General features: G+C 36.3%; 1 protein-coding gene across 1 annotated transcript in view; it reads right to left on the bottom strand.

The window, feature by feature from the left end:
* The window catches only part of SNTG2 (syntrophin gamma 2), a 157,811-nt gene that overhangs the window by 44,794 nt on the left and 90,780 nt on the right, over positions 1-22,237 (bottom strand). The window contains exons 10-11 of the mRNA XM_030491170.1: positions 15,183-15,312; positions 6,896-6,934 (exon numbers count right to left, since the gene is read on the bottom strand). Of these exons, the coding sequence (XP_030347030.1) occupies positions 6,896-6,934; positions 15,183-15,312 (169 nt within the window). The remainder of the gene's footprint in view (positions 1-6,895; positions 6,935-15,182; positions 15,313-22,237) is intronic.

Genomic DNA, 22,237 nt, shown 5'->3' with positions numbered 1-22,237 from the left:
GACCATGATTTTTCACCAAAGATAGAATTGCCTTGTGCCATTTACTGCCAGAGACACTACAGACCTAGCTGACCATTGGCAAACATATTAGGGTATGAAACTCCTCTTAAATACACGATTTCATACATTTTTACTTTAAATAGGAGTAGGTTTCCTTTAGCTGACATGCTTTATAAAGTTTATAGAATCCACCGTTTTGAAGTCTTCAAACTTCAAGGAGAAATCTAATAAGAATATTTCATTAACACAGAAAAAGTGGGAATACCACGAACAAACATACTGTCAATGTATATGTCTTATAAGCATTGCAAGACTTCATGAGATATGTTCAGAAATGCAACCATAGTTTTCAGAATTCTATTACTTATAGATTTATTTTGTTGAGTTTGGCTGATCTCTTGACTAGAGTTTTTTTTCAGTTTGCTTGTCTTTCAAATCAACATAGTAGTAATAGTTATTTACGTCACAGAGGCACCACATATTACCTAACTGAGTAGAGGTTAAAAAGCTGAGTGCTTTAAAGTAGTACTTCTGTTAAAATGTTTTTTTAGTGGAAGTGGAAGACCAGAAAAAAATCTCTGAAGTAGACCAAGAGTATTTCATTAGGAATTGCATAACTGACCTCCTGTATAAATGAAGTTAAAATAATTACCAAGGCAGATCTCAGTTCTATCTCTACACTGCATTTGGGCCACAACAATCCCATGTAGTGCTACAGGCTTGGGGAAGAGTGGCTGGAAAGCTGCTTGGTGGAAAAGGACCTGGGGGTGCTGACTGATGGCTGAACATGAGCCAGCTTGTGCCCAGGCAGCCAGGAAGGCCAACGGCATCCTGGCCTGTATCAGCAATAGCGTGGCCAGCAGGGCCAGAGAAGTGATCACCCCCCTGTACTGAGCAGTGGTGAGGCTGCACCTCAAATCAGCCTCAAGCTACGCCAGGGGAGGTTTATATTGGATATTAGGAAAAGTTTCTTCACCAATAGGGTGATCAGGCATTGGAACAGGCTGCCCAGGGAAGTGGAATCACTGTCCCTGGAAGTGTTCAAAAACCATGTAGATGAGGCCCTCAGTGATACGGTTTAGTGGTGGTCTTGGCAGTCCTGGGGTAATGGTTGGACTTGATAATCTTAAAGGTCTTTTTCAACCTAGCTGACTCAATGATTCTATGGTGTCTTCAAGTTTAATGGAATTTAATCCTGCTCCCTTTCTGCAGGTTTAAGTTGTAAAATTATAGTCTGCAAGGATCTAACTTTTCCAGACTAATAACTAGGAGAAATTAACTTCAGTGCTATATGATAGATATTTTCAAAACATTTTAATCTTTAAAAACAAACAAACAAACAAACAAACAAAAAAACCCCAAAAAACACCCACCACAAAACCCCTGATCTTACAAGAGCACATCCATGGTTTCTTTAATTCTGCAGGATGAAGGCAAGCAAACATACTCATGGCATGCCTGGGGCAGCTGTTCTGCTATGAAGAATAATGGGGAAACCCTCCATATTAGAGAAGTTCCTTAATTAGAATCAGGATCATATAATTATCAAAAACAGAGGGGAAAATAGGCTTCTGAGAAATTTATTATATTACCCCCTCCAAAATTCAGCACCATGATACCTATTTTGTTTCTAAAAAATGCTTCCTTAATGTCCTAAGGATCTCCAGTAATGGGGACCTCATAATTTCTCTGAACAATCTACTCTAGCACTTTAGTCCTCATGTCAAACATGAATTGCTCTTGCTTTAGCCAAAATTTAAGACTTTTTCTGCCCAATCCATTAAAAACTCAAAATAATTTTAGCCTTAGACTGGAAGAGCAAAAAAAGCTTATTCAGTTCATAGCTGGAGCAAAAATCCGTGAACAAAAATATGTAGCTTGTGTGGCATCATTCCTTGCCTCTTTTCATATGTTATTCTCTGAGCACAAAGTTACCATTCCTGAATACTTCTTTCTTATGTTCCTCTCTTTCAACCTGTCCATAGAGGCCATGGAAAACCTCTGGTCAGTATGTGGAAATATAGTGCACAAAATCAAATGCAGTACTCCTGCCAAGGCCTTACAGCAAAAGGAACACTTTGCATGTCTTGCAGTAACTCAGGTACAGCCCGTGATGCTTGCCTCTTTCTCAAAAGCCACAGAAGAGATATAGTTGTTACAGCATGCAGGTAAATAGCCAGCCTTGGCCTGACATTTAACTGACAAGGTAACAATGTGAGAGACTGCTGGACATTGCATACAAAGCAAAGGGAGAAGTTGGCTGGCTATCTCAAGCCTGCACCTATACCAATAAAACAGTAAAGGGATAAAGTAGCAGGTGAAATACATGAAAAGGAATTGAACAGTGGGTTAAAAATGTCAAAAGATAATGAAACAGGGGTGCTGACCTACAGACAGTGGTGGCAGTATCACAGATTAAAGCTGAAATAACCAAAGCAGCATGTAAAAATCAGAAAATACATGGCCCAATGGAAAAGGAGTAAAATGTGGGTGGGTTCCTTATTTGGGAGCGGGAAAAAAGGAATATAAGGTAACCATATGAATGGGGTTTTTGGGGGTCTCTGTTGACCAGCCCTGTACCTGATTATCACAGACTGATGCAATAATAAACCATAATAATAAATTGTAACAATGACTGTTGGTTTTCATTATTTCTACCTGACTGGTTTCTGCAGACAGGGGCATCTGGGATGGCCTCCCTAAGTACTAGCAAGGCAATAGACAATGGATCAAACCTTCCTAAAAGAATTTACATCCCCAGATACTTTTCAAATATTTTCCAGTGACAACTTCTCCAGTTGTTTCTCACAGCCTCTCACATACTCTTGATTATTCTTGCATATGTGCTGTACCCTAATTGGTTTCCACCCTGTTTTTCAGACTCATTCTTCAATATGTCAAGATCATTCTTATGTGTAACACTGTATTTTAAAGCATTTTCAGATATTTAATATCTGCAAAATTAGTAAGTTTATTTTTGCTAATGCACCATAAAGGAAGTATTCAAGGGAATTGGATCCAAGACAGAATTTTTCAGGAGTTCTAGTCAATATGCCAGTTTCGAAAATGAATCATTTATACCTATTATTGGCTTATCCAACAAAGTCTGCACAACCAAATCTATATAATACTTGTTTAAAATATTGTAATGTCAAGAAATGTCATAAACCTTACTGGAATCAAAATACATTGCAGCAACCGCCTGTCACCCATCCACAAGATGTGTTTTACTATCACAAGAGGAAATTAAATTGGTTGTCACTATTTATTCTTCACAAATCCTTCATGGCAGACATTCATTTGTTATCTTGCAGCTGCATACAAATATTTTGTTTATGTATTTCAAATTTCCTTCTAGAGGTTGAAGTCAAATTGACTGTTTCTAATTCTCCAATTTCTCCTTCTTTTTCCATTAATAGCCATGATGCTTGACCTTTCCTAATCTTTTGATATGTCACCTGGCAGACACAAATTCCCTGAACTATCTTGATAATAGTTATGAGATTACTTTCACCAGTTTTTCAAATATCACCAGGTATTAAAATCATACATACCACTAAAACTTCCCTTTGTAATGCAATCTGAGATTTTGAGATTTTATTTGGTTTCACTAGTATTATTTGCAATAACTATCTTTTGCAGTTGACCTTTTTAGTGAAGTCTGACCTCTGATATGCTGAGTAGAAGACAAACCTTTTTCTTTGTCTTCTTGTTGTTAATGCACTTAAAGAACAATTTTTTGTTACCCATCTATCCCATTCTGGTTGCGTTTTAGTCTGTGCCCTGGCCTTCCTGGTACTATGACGTGCTATGCTTTTACAACTCTTGTCTCTAGATTTCACTTTCTGTATGATTTCCTCTGGAGGTCATTGCAAATAATTAAAACCAACAAGGGAAGAGACATTCTAGGAAGTAATGAAAAACTGTTTTACAGCATCACAAGAAAAAATATACATAGTCTTAACTAACATCTAATCAATATTTTCTATTTCTACTGAGAAGAAACTTTTTTTTTTTTTTTTTTTTTTTTTTTTTAAGTAGAGGACAGGAAATGGTCATATTAGTCTTAAAAATCACAAAAAACCACCCAGGAAACAAAATAAAAAACCTTGCAAGTAGTTTTTCAGTACAGAGAATTGCCTAATTTACTGTTTTACAAAATATACTGAGCAATCCAGAAGTGTGTATCTTTTTGAAAATTGAGTCCCCAATCTAACCGCCTACTGATAATACAGAATCAAGTGCCTTCAAGTCTCTAGAGCACTATAATAAATTATATCAAGCAGAATCAGAAGTTATAATATTTGGAGAATGGTGGCTGTAAATATCTTCCACACTCAATAAAATAATGTACAAACTGGCTCAATCCTCTCCTGTCCTTATGGAGCCAACAATATGCTCTAAAAGTATTCAGTGTGTAGATGCTGTGTGCTTCGTCATCTACACAGGTTATGTATGCACTTGAAGCCAGAACTTTAGCAGTGGTACTTATTCAATACCTTCAAAATGTGTGTAATCCCTGCACAGTCATAGTCCTTGGCATGGACTAACTAGCATGACATGCCCTGGGATAGCTAGAACTCCCCAAACAATTCTCACGAACAGTCTGGGATTTAAGCATTGCTGGGAATCATTTCTCTTAAAGAACTCTTAATGGTAACGGAGAAAACTCACCACAGGCGACACAATAATGAAACTCTAAGGACCTGTTTAATTCTTCAGGAAAGTCCATACTCAAAAGCAAAGATAAATTTGCAGCTATTACCAATTTTACTTCAAGGCAGCTCTTCAAGCGACCTTCAATTTCTTAAGTTTATCCTTCCGCTAAATTTTAAATCAATTGCATCAGCAAGAGCTATTCAGGTTTGTACAAACATTATGTAACTGACTTTAATAGGCTCCATTAATCTAGGGCAGATCAAGGCCTCTTCTGTTTTCAGTTATTATTGCCAAGTTTTATTTCATTCATTTGTGATAAATATATATGATTCACATTTTATTTGCTTTTAAAGTAAATTTTCACAGGACATTTTAAAGACTGAGTTTTTCACATATGCTTCTTTAATGTTTTTATGTTTGCTGGTTTTATTTACTTATCTGCCCAAATTAATCATAAACTTTATTTTTTCTTACTTTTTGGCAGAGAACAATGTTTTTTGCTGTCAGTTCCACCTTAAATTTTCAACTCCTGAAATTAAGGTCCTAATTGTATCTTCCCTTCTTTTCATATGGAAAAATGTGAAAAATTCCATTTTGGAGTGGAAAAAGTGGGATAGATTTGTACTGCCTAACCTTAGGCACCTACTTTAGATGATACATTAAGAGGCTACTCTTCTTAGGACCTCAGTATAGTCAAGACAGAAAAAGGTTCCCATAAAGGATGTTTTAAAGCGTTGATATGCAGTTCCACATTTGAAGAACTCTCTGAAATACAATAATTGTCTGCACTGGCTATCTAGGCAGTTTATGGAGACTACCCTGTTTATTTAGGAAATCAAATTAGGTAGTTAGTGACAGATTGTATGACTGTCCCCAATATTTTTTTAAAAATAAGGAAAAATATGTCTTCCTTTTTTTAACTAAACGTATTATGTATGCCCATACTGATATGAATAAACTTTGAACAGTTACTGAAGTACTTGTAGTAGAGAGTTGCAAGATATCCGAATTCAATACCTTTCCTCCTGGCATTCATAATCACACCTTTTTCATATCAGTTTAATTAATAATTAAAAGTCATGGCAAAGAGAGTAATTAAATGCTCACTTCTTATATAGAATAGGTATTTATTTTGATTTTGTGGGTAACTCGATTATCTAATATGTAGAGGTTTTTGAGGTCTATTTTTTTTTCTAAGTACTGACCCAAATATAAGAAAACAGTTTCATGTGTTAAGAAAATGCCAATGGTTAAATATTTTTAACAACTTCCAGAAGAGTCTATAAATGTCCAAGTACATTCTACAAATAAGATGATGAAATTGTGACATATGAAAAAATACACAAGCTGTGAAACTAGTAAGTGTTTATTTGATCCCAATAAGAGGATTTTTTTTACTCAGTTTGACCTGTGTAATAAAATTCCCTGATTAATTTCTGCAGTAAAACATTGTAAAAGACACTTTGCCTAATTTTCACTTTATTAATCTACAAACCCAGCATTTCTTGAAACAGAAGGGATTGGGCTCTTTGTTTCTGAGTAATGATTCAATGCCAGATTGATGCAAGTGAAACTCATTAGTTTTATAATACAAGCTGCAAAGTACTTCCCAGAATTATGGAATTAGTCTGGAAAATGCTACTACTGTATTTTACAAAGTAAATGAAAAAACCTCTTTGCAATGCTATAAGAAGTAAGAACACTTCTCAGCACAGTCGATTCATCTGGGTCTTCACTACATTTGGCTAGTTGAAGCAGAAGAAATACCTTGTTAGGTTGCTGAGCTCCAAAAGTCCCAGACAAACAGTCATGACAAATGTAGTCTGCACAGTACGACACATGTAAAAGACTGGATTATAATACACTCCTTGGCTATCTGTGCATTGTATGTGATGTTAATACAGAGTTAACTTGTCAGACTCACTGCTGCAATATTGAATGCAAACATACACTATGCTTTCCAAGACCTGGTTGTGAGTTCCATTGTCCTCCCCTCATTTATTTCATGGTTCCACCTAATCCACTTTTTAGGTCTACAATGGAAGATTCTACTCATTACTGTGGATTAGTAAGAACCTGCTGTATTAAGTAGGTCATTTCAGAACCTCAAACCATAGAAAACTTGGGTTTAGGATTTTAAAACTGACTAAATGTGCATGCATAAGCTCTACAAAATTTGCAACTTAGTGCAATGACAAGAATGTAAAAAAAATGGATAACATATTGAAAGCCTTACCTGGTCTGAGGGAGAACAGCATTTATTTGCCATTTTCATCTACGAAAGAGAGATGGAAGAATACACAGACATATTAATATGCTGAGGAGTTTCTATGATGCAATTAGCATTGACTTAGATACTGAATACAGTATTAATATTTCCAAATGATAAGAAATTCAGTGCTTATATACTAGATTTTTACTATTACACTAAATATACAAAACCAAGGACACAAAAGATGGCAAGCCTTTTATCAGAGTTCTCATTAAATTCTTCATAAATATTTGCATTTATAAATTCAACTTTGTCATTATGAGTGAAACTATTATACTGAACTGTAGACACCTCACTTACTTAGGTCTTAGTTAAACAATTGCTTAAACAGATCTATAAATGAGGCATGTGGTTAAATACTTGTGAAATGAAGGCTATAGAGTGTAAGACATGCTTAAAATGAAGGGAACATTGTTTACGCTTTCCTTTAAGTTTACTCTTCAAGATTCAAATTATGTTTTCCTGTCTGTTCAGATAATGAAGAGTTTTGTTGATTTTGGCTCTATTTTTGGCAGTCATAGTTTGCGTAAATGAGTGGTGGACAAACCCTGACTGATACTCCCTTCTTTAAAGTGAAACACTTCCTTAAAGTGCAAAATTAGTAAGTGTAGTAATGACATAGAATCCAGATGGAAATAGATTAGACAGGAAAGACATACTCCCCTATATGCAAGGATACAAGCTGCAAATTGTCCTACTGTTGATGAGTTCTTCCAAAGGATCTTGTTCTCAAAAAGCCTGTTTTATAACTAATGAAAGGCTTGTGATAGAAGACCAAAAGCTATAGCTATGCACAAGGAAAACTACAATTGCCACAGGAAAAGAGCAGAAGAAATACAGGGCTATTACTTGTATCCTGGCCATACCAGATCTGTATGACCAAATCTGTGGATAATCTTTTGGAAGCAGAGGATGTCTGAAGACATGTAACTCAGTAAATATGGTGATGCCATTGCCTGTTGTGGTGGGTTGAGTCTGGACAGTGCTGAGCACCTACACTGCTGCTCACTTCCTTCCCCCTCCTGGCAGGAAGGGTAAGAGAATAAGAAGAGCAAAAGAAGAAAACCTGTGGGTCAAGATAAAGATTTGAAGGTTGGAACTAGATGATCTTAACCTTTCCAACCCTAACCATACTATGATTCTATGGCTTAATAAGTGAAGGAAAGAGTGAAAAACCAGCTGATATAAAGGAAATCACTCACTGCCTCCCACAAGCCGACTGATGCCCAACCAGTCTCCAAGCAACAACCACCTCGGAAGAAAAACCCTCACCTTCTTTGTCCGCTGTATCACTTCTATTGCTGAGCACAACATTACATGGTATGGAATATCTCTTTGGCCAGCTTGCATCAGCTGTCCCAGCTGGGTCCTTTTCCAATTCCTTGCCCATGCTTGCTGAGGGGGTGGAATGTGTCAGAGTGAGAAAAAGTCAAAGCCTTGGTGCTGTGCAAGCACTGTTCAGCAACAGTCAACACACTGGTGTGTTATTAACACTGTTTTAGCCACAAATACAAAACACAGCATCATATGGCTGCTACGAAGAAAGTTACCTCCATCATAGCCAGACTCAGTACGCCTGTAAGAGGCCAAAAGGCTCTGTGTTATGATAATGACAAGGGCTTCAGGATGTGTCAGGGTTTGTCTGGACTATCTGGAGCTGTATTACAGCTTGTTTAGCTGTAACATACAGACTAATGACCATGGAACTATTGCCTACTTGGTTTTAGCAAATTACAGCTGTGGGATGTAATTATATGTATAAAACTTACATATATGTAAACCTTACAGGTGTATATATATGAAGTATATAAAGTATAGACACACATACACACTTGCAGCTAATACATAGCAATAACAAGTCATTATTCGACACAGAGTTAATTATCTATGACCATAAACAAAGTGACCCTAGGACAAAATGCGATGTGGAGGATTACAGGACAACAGCAGGAGCCTTGATTGTATGGATACGGTATGACACAAAGTTTCAGGGCCATAGCAGTCATTCCTAACCCATTATGGGCCATCAGGGCTCCTTCTCCCCCGTACTCCCTTTTGCTGCCTGCTGGAAATGAATTGTATGGTCAAATGGTGCAGGTGTGCTGGTGGGTCTGACAACTGGGAGTGACTCAGGCAGTGGGGATGAGGTGGCCAGACCTGCTGGGAGCCTGGGCATCTGCCAGGCCTCGCTGTCACTTGGAGTACAGTGCTGGGAGAGCCTGTCAGCCCCTTGGAGGGGCCCTGCCAGGGAGTAAGGGGGACTACTACAGCAAAACAAACAGGTCACAGCCTGCAGGCACTGCCACCTGCACCATAACAGGAATGATGATGAGGATGGAGCTGACGTACAGCTGCCAAGCAGAGCAGAAGCCCCAACAAGGGTCCTTGCAGCTCTTGCACACAGCTCTGTCTACAGCAGCCTGACCCCAGACTGCATGGCTGCAGTGTGCCAGAGGTGGCCTGGAGCACTCTGGAAGGGAGAAGAGGTGGCAGAGCTTGGGGCCCCGACAGTAACAAACCAGCGGGAACTCAAGAATCCCACTCTGTAATCGCGATAAACCAAACTGGTGATCAGCTCTCAGGCTTCATCCTAAGCAGTTGCGCAGGACATGATGAAAAGGCACCTGGAATACTTTAAGGTTAGTAGGAATGCTGTCATACCCTGCCCATATTCCACTCCAACCTTTCTCCATGGTTCAGACAAAAATATACACACAAAGTATACAGAAGCCATGTTAAACATACAGAAAATGTTATTTCCTTGCAGGAGCCAAAGACATGCTGAATAAAAAGATTATTAGCATAAACCAGTGCAAATAAACTGGGCTAACTGGGATCCTATCTCCTTTCACCCCTCTTTTTGGTTCAGTCAAAATAATTTAGCTCCCTGTATGATAGGAAGAATTTTTGTTATGCTACATTTTATTTTATCATGTTCAGATGTGCCTGGAAAAATGTATGTGAGACTGGCCATGCAGGTTTTCCGCAGAATGAGGGTTGAGTATTGCTAAGAGCATCCTCACAGCCAGTACTACTTCGCAGTAGGAAGGGCAATAGGGAAGAATGCTTTGGACTCCACAGTTATTCACTTAGCTCATTCCCTATTCAAAGCAGGGACACCTGCAGCCCTGACATAACTGTGGGGAGAGGAAAGATCTCCTCCTGCATCACCTTACGTCCCTATATCAAGGGGCTGAGAAGAGAGAAGTATGCACTCTCCACTTCATCTGGCACCACATGTTTGCTACATGCCTCCACAGCTGGTGCAGAGAGACAGGAATACAAATGGGATACAATACACCTTGCTGGCAGCGTGTGAGCCTTCAGCACTGCAATACAGCAATGGGAGTTGGAGACAGCAGAGGAACTACTAAAAGTGAAAACTTGGATCTGAAAAAGACTGCAGGAAACTTGGAAAAAGAACTATTAAGCAACTGTAATTCTTATACTCTGTTATAAATGCATACATATGGGTCAAGACGAGGATGGGGATTAAATGATACAGAACCATATACCAAAACCTAAGTACCTCCCAGGATGGGGTTTATCTCACTTAACTTTGGCAAGCCAAAAAATTAGAGAGTTATACATCTAATATGCCTATACTCTTTCCAGACAGCAAAGAAACAGAAAGATCTTGATAGGCACCTATGTTATTCTCCTGGCTATAAGAAAAATCTATGCAACTGCCTGTTTCTTAGCTAAATTTAGGTAATGTGATTCCTACCCTTATTGACTTCTCTTTGCAACCTCAACAGTTTGAACTGTGGTACTTTCAAACAGAAATTTTTGTTTTTTAAAAACAACAACAAAAAAGCAGCAGCAAAGAAATATTATCATGTGTTTTCACCCTGGGAATAGAATTGTTTTCATAATCGTAGAGGCAGTTAAATTTGTATACTGTTTCCTACACACAAGGATTTTGTTTCCATCTGCATGTACCCCAAATTCTGCTGTGTAAAGAAAGCAAGACCTTCTCAATCATTTCTTTCTTTATACGCATTTTCAAAACTCATATTTCATAAGTCTCTCCCTATTCATGCAGAAATGTCACTCCACTGCAATACAGAGTATCACTTAAATATACCTGAATATACATAAAGGCACAAAAGAAAAGGTTTACAAATTTTGACATATACAATTAAAAAAGCTGTCAAAGGCATAAATATGATCTGGATTAATAACCCAGTTTTGAAGCAAAATTTTAAGTTTCTAGTATGCTCCAATGAAACTTCTGGAATAACTTATAAAAATAATAAATAATGTTTAAAGTGGAAAAACTGCATCTTAACTTGATCTCTTACCTGCTTATGAGCTATTCATCTATGTATTTATTTATTTTTATTTTAAATTTTGTTTTAAATAGCACCATTAAAAGATGCTGGGAAAAAAAACCCCCAACCTTAAGAAATATAAGAAATAAGCCTTTATAATGTAAATGAACTGGCACCATTACCTTTATGTGCTTCTACTAATTATGACTGCATTAATGTTCAGTGTCATTTTTCAAAGAAAACAATTATGATCCATGAGAAAAGCTGCATATACTTAATAGCTGACTATCTGAATGGTGTGAAACAGTGAGAGAAATATCAATTATTCCAAAGAACTTTCTTCTAAAAAAACATCTCCAGCACAGCATTGCTACTTCAGCCTACAAAGAAACCTCTAGCTGAACAAATTAAGAACAGGAGCAGTGAGAAACACATGCAGATCAACTTGCTTCCTGTGCTTCTTGTTTCATCTTGGCAGCTTCACTGCCAGTTTCTCTTCCCTCTCTCCCCTTAGTTTCTTCAACTGTACCTCCTTCTGCGAGAAAAGAGGTGCATGAAGAAATAAAGGTGAGGTGCTGATTCATCTCTATTTCTGCCAAAGGTAAATGTGAAGAACTTTGAATACATTGAGAAGATTGGGGATTGAATCACAAAGGAAGATGGTAGGGAAGTTTCATGCTGGTAGAAAAGCATGTGAAAAACAAGAATACGAATAGAGGGATGAATATTTGGGGGCAAGAGTCCTTAGGAAAAAATAATCCATACTGCTTTTAAAGCTGATTGATTGTTACTCAGAGATTTTCCAAACTAAGCATACAAGGCATATATCAGTAAGCAGATACCCTTACATCTTTCTCCATGTTACAGTATTCCCTGTGCTCCTTTGTGTTCTAAGAACTAACTCTCTCCAGCCGAGTACCAGCATTTTTATTTCTCATCTACTAAGCAACAGTTTCTAGATGTGCTAACATCCAGGGGTAGCTTCCTTATGCAGTGATGCCTTCTCACATCTTCACTATTGAAAGATGACTCCTCCTTTACACTTGGTCCTCAGAGAGCTTGTCTTTACATTGAAGTTAGATGTTTCAGTACTTCAAAAGAGTAGTCTGACATTAGCAGAAGTGTCACATTGTGGCAGAGCTATTTTTGTACTGTCTACATTAGGACTGTCTTGGTATCAGCAGGAGGTCTCACAAAGAGCTGCCAGCTGCTAAACAAGACTGCAGTATCGTAAAATAAAGTATATTAGGGTAAAGTGATATGTGAAAGACAGGGTGCAGTGTAAGAAAACAATATGTATCAAGAGCTCTTTAGGAATTGAAATTCTAAAAGAAATTATTCAAAATGGTATGCAAACGTATGACAAAGGATGTGCATAAGAGTAGGATGAATAGGCACAGATGAAATAAGAATGGACAAGGTTCAGGAAGAGTTGCTATAGTCAAGAAGCAAATATCAGCACAAACAAAAGCTAAAAATATGTGGAAGTTTAAAGTGAACAACTGCAAGTATTGCTTAAATAGTAATAGGTCAGGTAAAAATGCTGACTTTTTTCTGTTAACAGTATTAGCAAGAAGTTCCATTGTGACTACATATTTAGTAATTAATTTATACATAGAGGTGATGGCATAGGACAGGATAGGAAATTAATAGTTTAAATATTTGGAGAAGCAATTGAACTTAGAGTCAGCAAGGACTCATGAAAATAACTCCGAAGAAGATAAGGGATTATCTGAAATAATCTCTAAACCAGTAGTGATTATCTTCAGTTACTTCTGGAGGATGGGGGAGATACACTACAGAAGTGGAGAAGCACAGAAAGAGGAAAAAACTCTGAGGAATTACAGATCCATTTCCTAACATTAATTTCAGAAGTATGATAAGAAAAGAATAATTTCGTGAAATGGTAGTATTAAGGTAATAAAAGTAATTCAAAATGGATTTTCAAGAAACCTTATCCAGAGGCCTTGCCCAAAGCACTGTGGATGTCAAACAGTATATGTCCTCTGATGTCCCAGAGGCAGGGAGCACTCTCCAGTCACCTTTTGCTGTACACTTTAGTTGCACTCCAGCCTCAAACTCCTGGTCTTAAATAATGGTTTGCAATGAAACAGCTTCTCACTGACTACCGCACCTCCTGTTCTGATGATCAGTAATTAAAATACACAGGCTGCATGCCTGACAAAACCTGTAAAGCTTTAAGTCCAAGCAAAAAGTTTACTTGCTTCTGATATGTTCTGTATGGAGTTTACTCTCTTCACCACCAAGAACACAAAACATGTGAATTGAATACAAAACATGTGAATTTATTATCCTAGCTGTTGTTTCTTAGACCCTTCCCCAGAACAGCCACTTACATGAACACCAGGTGGCCTACTTTGTTTATAGAATTCGCTATTGCAATAGATAATAGGGAAGATGAATGCAAGTACTCAGTATATAATAAAATATTGCTGCACACAACACAGTGAAGACACTATGTCAGAACACGCTACTGCACATAGTGTGTTTGAAAAAAACAGACTAGAACCCTACGACTAATAAAACCTGCTTGCATTTATAGCCACTTTTTATTGACTTATTCACCTGCATCCTTGGAGTGGCTTTTATTGAGTGGATTTCTTTAAAAAGGAAAAGACTTCGGCTTAGTAAGTATGAACTGGAATTGCTCTAAAAATATTACCATACACTTCTTTTTGCTATTCACACGTAAGGAATTATGAAATTTCATTAATAATTTATATTACTTTCTTAGTAATGTAAATAAAGTAATGTAAAATCAAATAGTAATACCCTGTAAATTATAAAAATCACTAAATAGAGAATAGAGAATATCTATAAAGAATGCATCATAAGCAAAAATGTTCAATTTTGTCAAAGAAAGACATTGCTTAATCAACTGAATACTTAAAAAGGATTAACCTAATAAATGAACTATTATGATTCTATGAAATGTGATTCCAAATAACTTTTGAAGACCAGAAAAATAAATTCAACTTATAATCTGTTTCAAGCAAAGATTTATGTTGAAATCCAGTACAAATTCTAAACAATGTAATATGAAGATCTGAGCAAAAATTAACCTGAGTACAAAGTATAAAGACATGCTACTAAATCATAATTCATAAAAGAATTTACAGCCTGAACACATTGAAAGAAAAAAAGGTTAAGAACCTGCACAGGCAATTCTTCCAGGAACAGCTGTGCTCTTATATTTTTACCATCAATTTCTACCATTCAAATAGACTGAAATATATTTTCAATATTGTACATTATCAAGAATCAATTTAACTTCATGATTCATTCCAGAATCTTAATAGTTTTCATTTGGTCTTTCTTGGAATAGTAATGTGCTGCCCAACTAATAATTTTATGTATCTATCTCCAAGGTTTGTTTAACACTTCTGCTTGCATTAGCAAATGCTACTTATGAATTTACAGGAATAACTTAAAGCAGTGTAAGCACCTTTGTACTTCTAGGAAGAAAGATGGAATAAGACAACCTTAAATAAACCAACTCCTAGTCAACTTAGAGAGGTAAAAGTACTGTCTCCCAATAAACCTCTGTAAGTCTCGCTTCACTAGCTACAGAATTTCCACATGCCTATTTCAAAATCAATAAAATTGATTTCAAGCACATTTTAATTAAAAAAATTTAAAAATTAAGTATTTGGTCACATCTAAACATCTGTGAAATGACCAGAAAGGATAAATATTTTGCCTTAAAAAAATCTTTAAAATAGTAAATACAATCTGATTTTCTACCACTCTCTTTTCTATAATAACGCTGCAAGTCTTGAAAATGTCTTGATACTTCTGATTGACCACACAACCTCTCCCTGCTCCTTCCTTCTCCTTTTCCTCCCCATACACGTGTTTTATATGTTGCAACTTAAACGTGAATTATTTTCTACCCTTGGAAAATTAGAAATATCTTACAATAGCACAGACAAAAAAATATGCAGGAAGTAACATACATTTTGAAGTGTCAAATCACTGATGTTAGTTGACATTGCTCTCAGCCAGTCAGCACTCTCCTGGGCTGTATAAAACTGAAGTATCCCAGTACTAACTCCATCGAGTGCCAGCACTTCAAATGCATTAGATCTGCAGTAAGAAGAAATATATCCGTAAAGGAAGATACATCAGTTTTCTGAAACTGCCCAATATTTCTCAGTGTTCAAGTGATTTTACACCTTCTGGCAAGTTTTGAGTCTTAGCTTTACAAATCAAAAGAAAGGCAATAAAAAGAAGGATAATAATGGGCAGTACCAGCAGCAACACATACAATAAGTACTTTCTATGTACCAGCATATATGTGCTGATCACTTACTTCCCTGGAGTGTACATATTATGTTCATAATTACTAAACTTATGACAGTGTATTCAGGAAGTATGCATTGGATCTTTTTGAACAAACAAAAATTTTTAAACCAAAATGATAATTTTCTTCATTGCATTTTAGTTTCACTTACTGGTAATGTATTAAGTTGCAAAGAACTGCCTTCCCTAGCTTTAATTTCTTGAATTCCTACACTTTTCTACATAACATTTTAAGCAATGTTTCTTTTAAGGTCTTTTATGACATAGGAATTTGAAAAATGTACTTAGAAGTTTCTTATAATTTTTGAATGTAGGGCCTTTTCTCAAAACAGCATTGACATGTGCTAACGTGCAATTGCCATTTAATGTGTTTTTTATTCATCTTTTGTTTATAGCAACTTTATTCTGCAAATGCCTTACTATCTGCAGTAAGTTAGGCACAGTGTACCTAACTCTGAAATCCCACATTTAGATGCTGATGGGATATGCTTTTTTAATGATGATTTTCTTCAACAGGAACAACAAAAGTTTAAGCAGCTGTATGGAAGTACACTGGTCTAAATTTAAAACGTGACACGCAATAGTTTCAGCAACTAAACTTTGGCAAGCTACATAGGTTATTTAAGTGCTTTCGAATGCCATGAGAATTAGATTTTAGTCATACACTGTTGTGAAAGACAATTATAATTTTCTGAATGATTGTGCAAATGTTTGTTTTGCATATAAATATGGAGAATATCACTGCTACCTTCTACATTCATAAATCAGGTATTTACACTTAAGTGCTATATTGCTTTCTTTTTGGTACTAACCTAGAAGGAAGCAAACTACTGAATGAAGAAAACTGCTCTATGAAGCTGCTGGGTTTTCCTGGGATTCTCTGATCTAAGGTAAAGTCCTCTACGGCTTAATTTATGATACATGTCAATATAAGCATTCAAAATGATGCATACTGGTTAATAGGCAGTTGTTCATTCATGTATTACTGAAAAAGTTATTAATCTAACATTTGTTACTTGTAGGGAATTTGATGGTGAACATGAATATTGAACTCTATATACTTGCTAAAAAGGTCATATAAAATACCCATCACACACAATATTAACAAGACAAAGTATTCTAATAGATATGCTGAAGTGTTAAAAGAGTCATAATGGGGTACACCTGCTGCTCCCAAATCAACATTCTTGGCCTGAACTCTTAAATGTATATCACAGATTCCTTTGTTTTCTTTTCACAACTGAATTATCACGGTAACTACTAAAACCTGATGGCAATGGCACAATTCTGTGTCGCTTTCATTTCAGTAAATCCGTTTCACCTCTTCAGAAAGAAAGAAAAGGTCAAAATAAATCCTTTTATTGTCTGAAAGTAAATCGAGTGAAATAATCACCTCTCAAGCACACTGTTCCTTTTACCTAAGGCTATGACAAAGATCCTGACAGTGCTGCAATGGAGTGACTTACAGTATGATCTCTTCAACATCCCACTGAGACAGTGAAGATCTGTCATCCCCTATGCATTGACACACAGTGGAGAATGGAAACAGACTTAATTCAGTGCTGTGAAGAGAAGCCATTCACAATATCTAACTTGGACATCAAATTCAAATATCAAAGCTAAAATGCTAGAGCCCTTACATGGACAGAGAAGACAATCCAGAGCATTTAACAGAGCCAAGAAATAATACATGCTCTTCACTGAACCCACAGAGTGCCTAGATACTAACTCAGCTTCACTTCATAAAGGCATGCAGTGTGAATGCCTTATCCAAGTGGCACAAAGTTATACAAGAGGCTGATGAAAGACCACAGAAGGGAACTCCTCAGCTAGCAACTAATGCAACCAACACAACCAAGATTAAAAAGTAAGAAGTTTTATTATAAAATTTAACCAATCTTTTATCATTTGAAGCATGGTTCTGGAAATAGTGCAGATTGCACTAAAACTCCTGTTGTCCTTTACCTTACAATATATCAGTTATAAATATTATAACTGATAAATTTCTGATAAATACTAATAAAATAATAACTGATAAAATATCCGTTATAAAACACAATTAACAAGTTTCAAACAAACGCATCTAGAGATCTGAAATCTTCACTGACAGGATATTTGCACAGAATCAAATCAGGTGTGAGGGATCCTGCTAGTCCTCTAGACCAGCCTCCTCACTAACTGGTTTAAAATACACATCTCTTTTCCCGTGGAAGATGAAACTGGACACAGTATCTTACATGCAGGCACTTCAGATGTGGCCTCAGGAACGCAAAGTAGAGGAGAATAACCACTTCCCTTGCCCTGCTGACTACCATATAGCTAATGCATTCCCACGTGTAGGTCTTCACCACTGAAAGTGCGTACCGCTGATTCATGTTCAATGTGGTGTCCTCCAAGATCTCCAAGCTTTTCCTGCAGTATTTTAACTTTGGTTTATTTTGTATTAAACTTGGAGTAATGATGTAAGATAACTGAAGTAACACAGACATGCTTCTATAGGTATTTTCTTAACTGATGTGGCAGTAGAAGCAGCTGTATTCCATTAGATTTGTAAGAACTTGTGCAGAAGAAAGTGATAGTGGGAGGCAGGACAGTTTTAGCATTCATGAGACCTCTTATTCTATTCCCTTTGAAGTCACACAAATAGTTACACTGGCACACTGAGGAAAAAGAACAAGGTTAATATCACTAGCTGAAAGAGAAAAGAGAGTAGAATGCAGGTGTGAGGTATTTCACTATGCTGCAGACAGAAAATATCTCAGGAATTCCAGTCTTAGCATGCTTTATTTGTATGGAAGAGGCAGAGGAGCCTTGCAGGGAAACAGGAACAACCTGAATGACTGAAAGCTGTATGCAGTATCAGTATATTACTGTTGTCTCTTGAGTGCAGAATGTGTAGTAGGAACAGCCACCGTGGTGAGCTGCAGAATGGAGTGTATATATAATTATTAATACTTTTTTTATAATTCCAGCACAATTATGAGTTGGTGGTAATTCAAGTGACATGGATTTCACCCCATTTGAGCAAATAAAGTGCTGATGTCTAAGTATATGGATGACAGGCAGCAGACACAAGCTAGAATACAGCAAATTTCAATTCAGCATTAGATTTTTGTTTTTCCCTCAGGAGGTGACCAAATACCGGCACAGAGTGCTCAGCAAGGTTGTGGAATCTCCACACTGGGAAGTGTTCAGAAATTGACAAGAGATGGCCCTGAGCAATCTGTTCTCATTAGACATGCTTTGAGTGAGGAGCTGGACTAGCTGACTTCCAGGATCCCTTCCAGCCTGAAATATTTGATGATTTTATAGTGAGTCATGCTAAACTCAGGAACTATTTTGTTTTACCATAAGCAAGAAAACGAGACAGGTGAACTGGATAATTCTCTGGAGATGCTTATTTCCTTCCATTTACTCCTAGGTGAGTCCAGGGATTTAGCACATTGACAGGTGAATGACTATTAGATGTCTACAGTCAGGGGAGATGAATCTCACTCATTAAACTCCAATCCCACAAAAATTTTGTGAATGGTCCCACAGCATTTAGGTGGAATGTCATTTTGCCTTCAGTTATTGACATGCAGATGTCATTTTAGATTTAGAGCATAAGTCACTTGTTAATTCTACTCAGGAAGTATAAGAAAATACTAGTAAATATAAATTAGCAAATTAAATAAGATCAGTTTCACCATCTTATTGAATGAATTGGCAAATAATTATTATCAAGGTTAAAAACTTCAGCTATATTTTTAAAAAGTCTTAATGCAAGTATTTACAATTTATTTTAATCACCAGGATACTAAACATGCATGTTGTTTTCTAATTGCTCCTTAAGCACAATGGAAGTATGTGGAAGAGGTTACAATTTTAAAAAACAAATCACTCAACTGTACTTTACAGTAAGCCTTGTAAAAACTTGGTTTATTTCAATGATGTGTTCAGAGCTGATTTGATATGTCAATGGCTTCAGTCTCCTATATAATACATAAGTGCCTCACTAGTTTTTTACATACTTGAGATGGCTACCAAAATCTATATCTGGATAATGACTGCCTGTCACTGTAATGCCAGTTCAGGTTCAGGTTCAAGTTCAAGCTCTGTAAGTCTTTTGGCATGAGGGAAGTCTATAGCTCATGACAACAGATCTCTGTCATGACTACAGAGAGATCATCAGTGTCATTATGTTCTACACAAAAGATTACTTCTTCAAGATGTTCAGTTCTCCACACGATTTAAATACCAAATTTATACTGTCTATGAAATTCAGACATGTTTGTTAGGGAAAAAGAGATGCCATGTGTTTAGCTTACACTTACTAATGTAGTGGGTTTTTTTGAAATTTAATCTTTTATTTTTGATACACTTTTAGGCTGTAAGTACATTGCATGCAAAAGTATGTCTGATTTCTGGCCGAAACATTTTACATCAGTTCTTACATAAGAAACAGGTACTAAAGCAGTCCCAATCTCTAAGAATCAATATTTGGTGCTCATCTTTTATTATGTGTGGCATAGCTCCTCTCTAGCTTCTTTTTCTTGCTTATACCTTGATTTATCTCTGATTTAGTAGCTTATTCTAGCCAAGGGAAGTGGCTAGAATTGAGGAGAGATCTGCAGAATGCCTGGTCATTTCTTGGGTAACTTTCTGTTTACAGTCTGTTGAGCAGATCGTACTCTGTAGCCTGCATTCACCTGATCCCTTGCAGTTGATTTCCAGAATGTCTTGCTGCTTGGAGCAGAATTGTGACAAACACACTGGAAACACTTATTTTAATGATGCTTTTAAAGAAAAACACACATAGCAGTCTTCAGGCAGTCTTTAAAACCTGTACATAGCAAAACTGTTTTAAAAAAATCCGATGACTTCATGGCTTATTCTTTTTACATATCACCTGAACAATGTAGTAAAAAATTAAATTGTTCTGTGCCTTAGATTCCTGAAGACATAATAAAGTGCTTGCTGGAGTGCTCCAAAGATCAACAAATTCAGAACAAGCATTACAGAATAGGCTGCCATACAGGCAGATGCCAACCTAGTTTTAGTACTTTGTAGCTATAGTCAAAAAATCAACAGGCATGGTAGAAATCACAAAATATACCAAATATATCAATATTTTACATGAAATATATAAATTTTATTACTTGGCTATCAGGTCTAAAAGCCATTTAAAATTAATGTCACTTTCCAACTCTATGCAAAATGAAAAAAAAGTTAAAATTCCTTAAGTACTAAGAAAACCCCAGTTGCTGAATCCTAAAATACTACAGCTAAAAACAAGAATGGCAAGTGACAGTACAATACCTTTTGAGAAAAGAGAAGATTTCCAATATAAAATTTTATGTTTTAATTTGAATAATCAGAATCGTACATAGATCCTATATGGGGCTTTAGTAGTGTTTGTATAATGGTTTTAATGCTTCTTACATCTGGAAACACTTCTGCTACACTCTAAAATATCTATTTCTCCTTTATAAGTCTGCAAGACAGTGTTTTTTTCAGAGCTATTCTCTGCCTAACTCTGTACCCAGTCTCTGCCTTCCTCTGCTGCCATTTACCAATGGGCTTCACCAGGCTCTCATAAAAAATCTACTTCATAGGTTTGGTTTTATTTTTGTAGTAACAATCCTTAATGTCATCCCCCACACTTTGTACTATTATGTTGCATCCCATTTCCAACAGTTCCACCCTTTCATGACATATTGTGCTTCTCTCCTGTACTGATGGTGCGGATTCTGTCACCAACGATTTCAATTAGTGTACTGTTCTGTGTATAATCAGTCAAATAGCCCTTAAGGCATGCTATAAATAATAACCCTCCAAGCCCATACTTTCCTTTTCATGTTACCTTTCATCAGGCATTAATCTTTGCCACTGTTGCCACCATAATAGTTTGATTGTGAGAGCTGCCAGGTACATACTTGTTCTTATCCTCATGTTCAACATAATCGTTAACGAAAACTGTGAGCAAATACTCATTCAGGTTTTGAAACTCAGAGATTTTGTTTAATTCCTATACCTTCCTCAAGATGGTTTATTCCATTTCTTACTTTCCAATATATTTACCTACATAAAGGCATTGTATTAACTCATTGAAATGTTAAAATGGAAAATAGAATCCTTCAGAAAGATTCTCTTAATAAACCAGTGCAGCAATTAACACCCCCCCCCAAAAAAAAAAATAAAAAAATTAACAAATCACACAATATTCTGTAGTAATTGCAATGGCCAGAATACCAGGAGATAGAAAAACACCTAAATCTAATTAAGTTGTTTTGTAACTGGGATCATAGCAACATGGGCTTATAGCTACTGGGCCTGAATTACTTTCACTCCACTCATTTCTTCAATTTAATTTCCATCTTCCAAATAAGCAATTTTTTTTTTTCAGTCTCTAAACTAAAAATGTTGAAGAGGTTATAGCTATTGTACCTTCACTTAAAGCTCCAGTCAATACAGAAAATAACAGTTATTATGTAGTACTGTCAAGGACAAAAAATACTTACCTACAAATTTTTCCAAATAAAGATTTAGACATTCCATAAGAAAAATGAAAGATTATAAATGAATGAAATATGTTTTCCACCTTCTGTAAGGTTACGTATCTTTACTTTTCTATCTTAAAAATAAAAAACCACCCCAAACTATACCATGAACTATAAATTCCTTTGGGCAAGAAAGACTTACTGATCTCATTATTTCTCTGTTAAAC

The sequence above is a fragment of the Strigops habroptila genome, chromosome 6 (genome assembly GCF_004027225.2).
Source record: "Strigops habroptila isolate Jane chromosome 6, bStrHab1.2.pri, whole genome shotgun sequence".
NCBI lineage: Eukaryota > Metazoa > Chordata > Aves > Psittaciformes > Psittacidae > Strigops > Strigops habroptila.
This window is presented reverse-complemented; position numbering and strand designations above follow the sequence as displayed.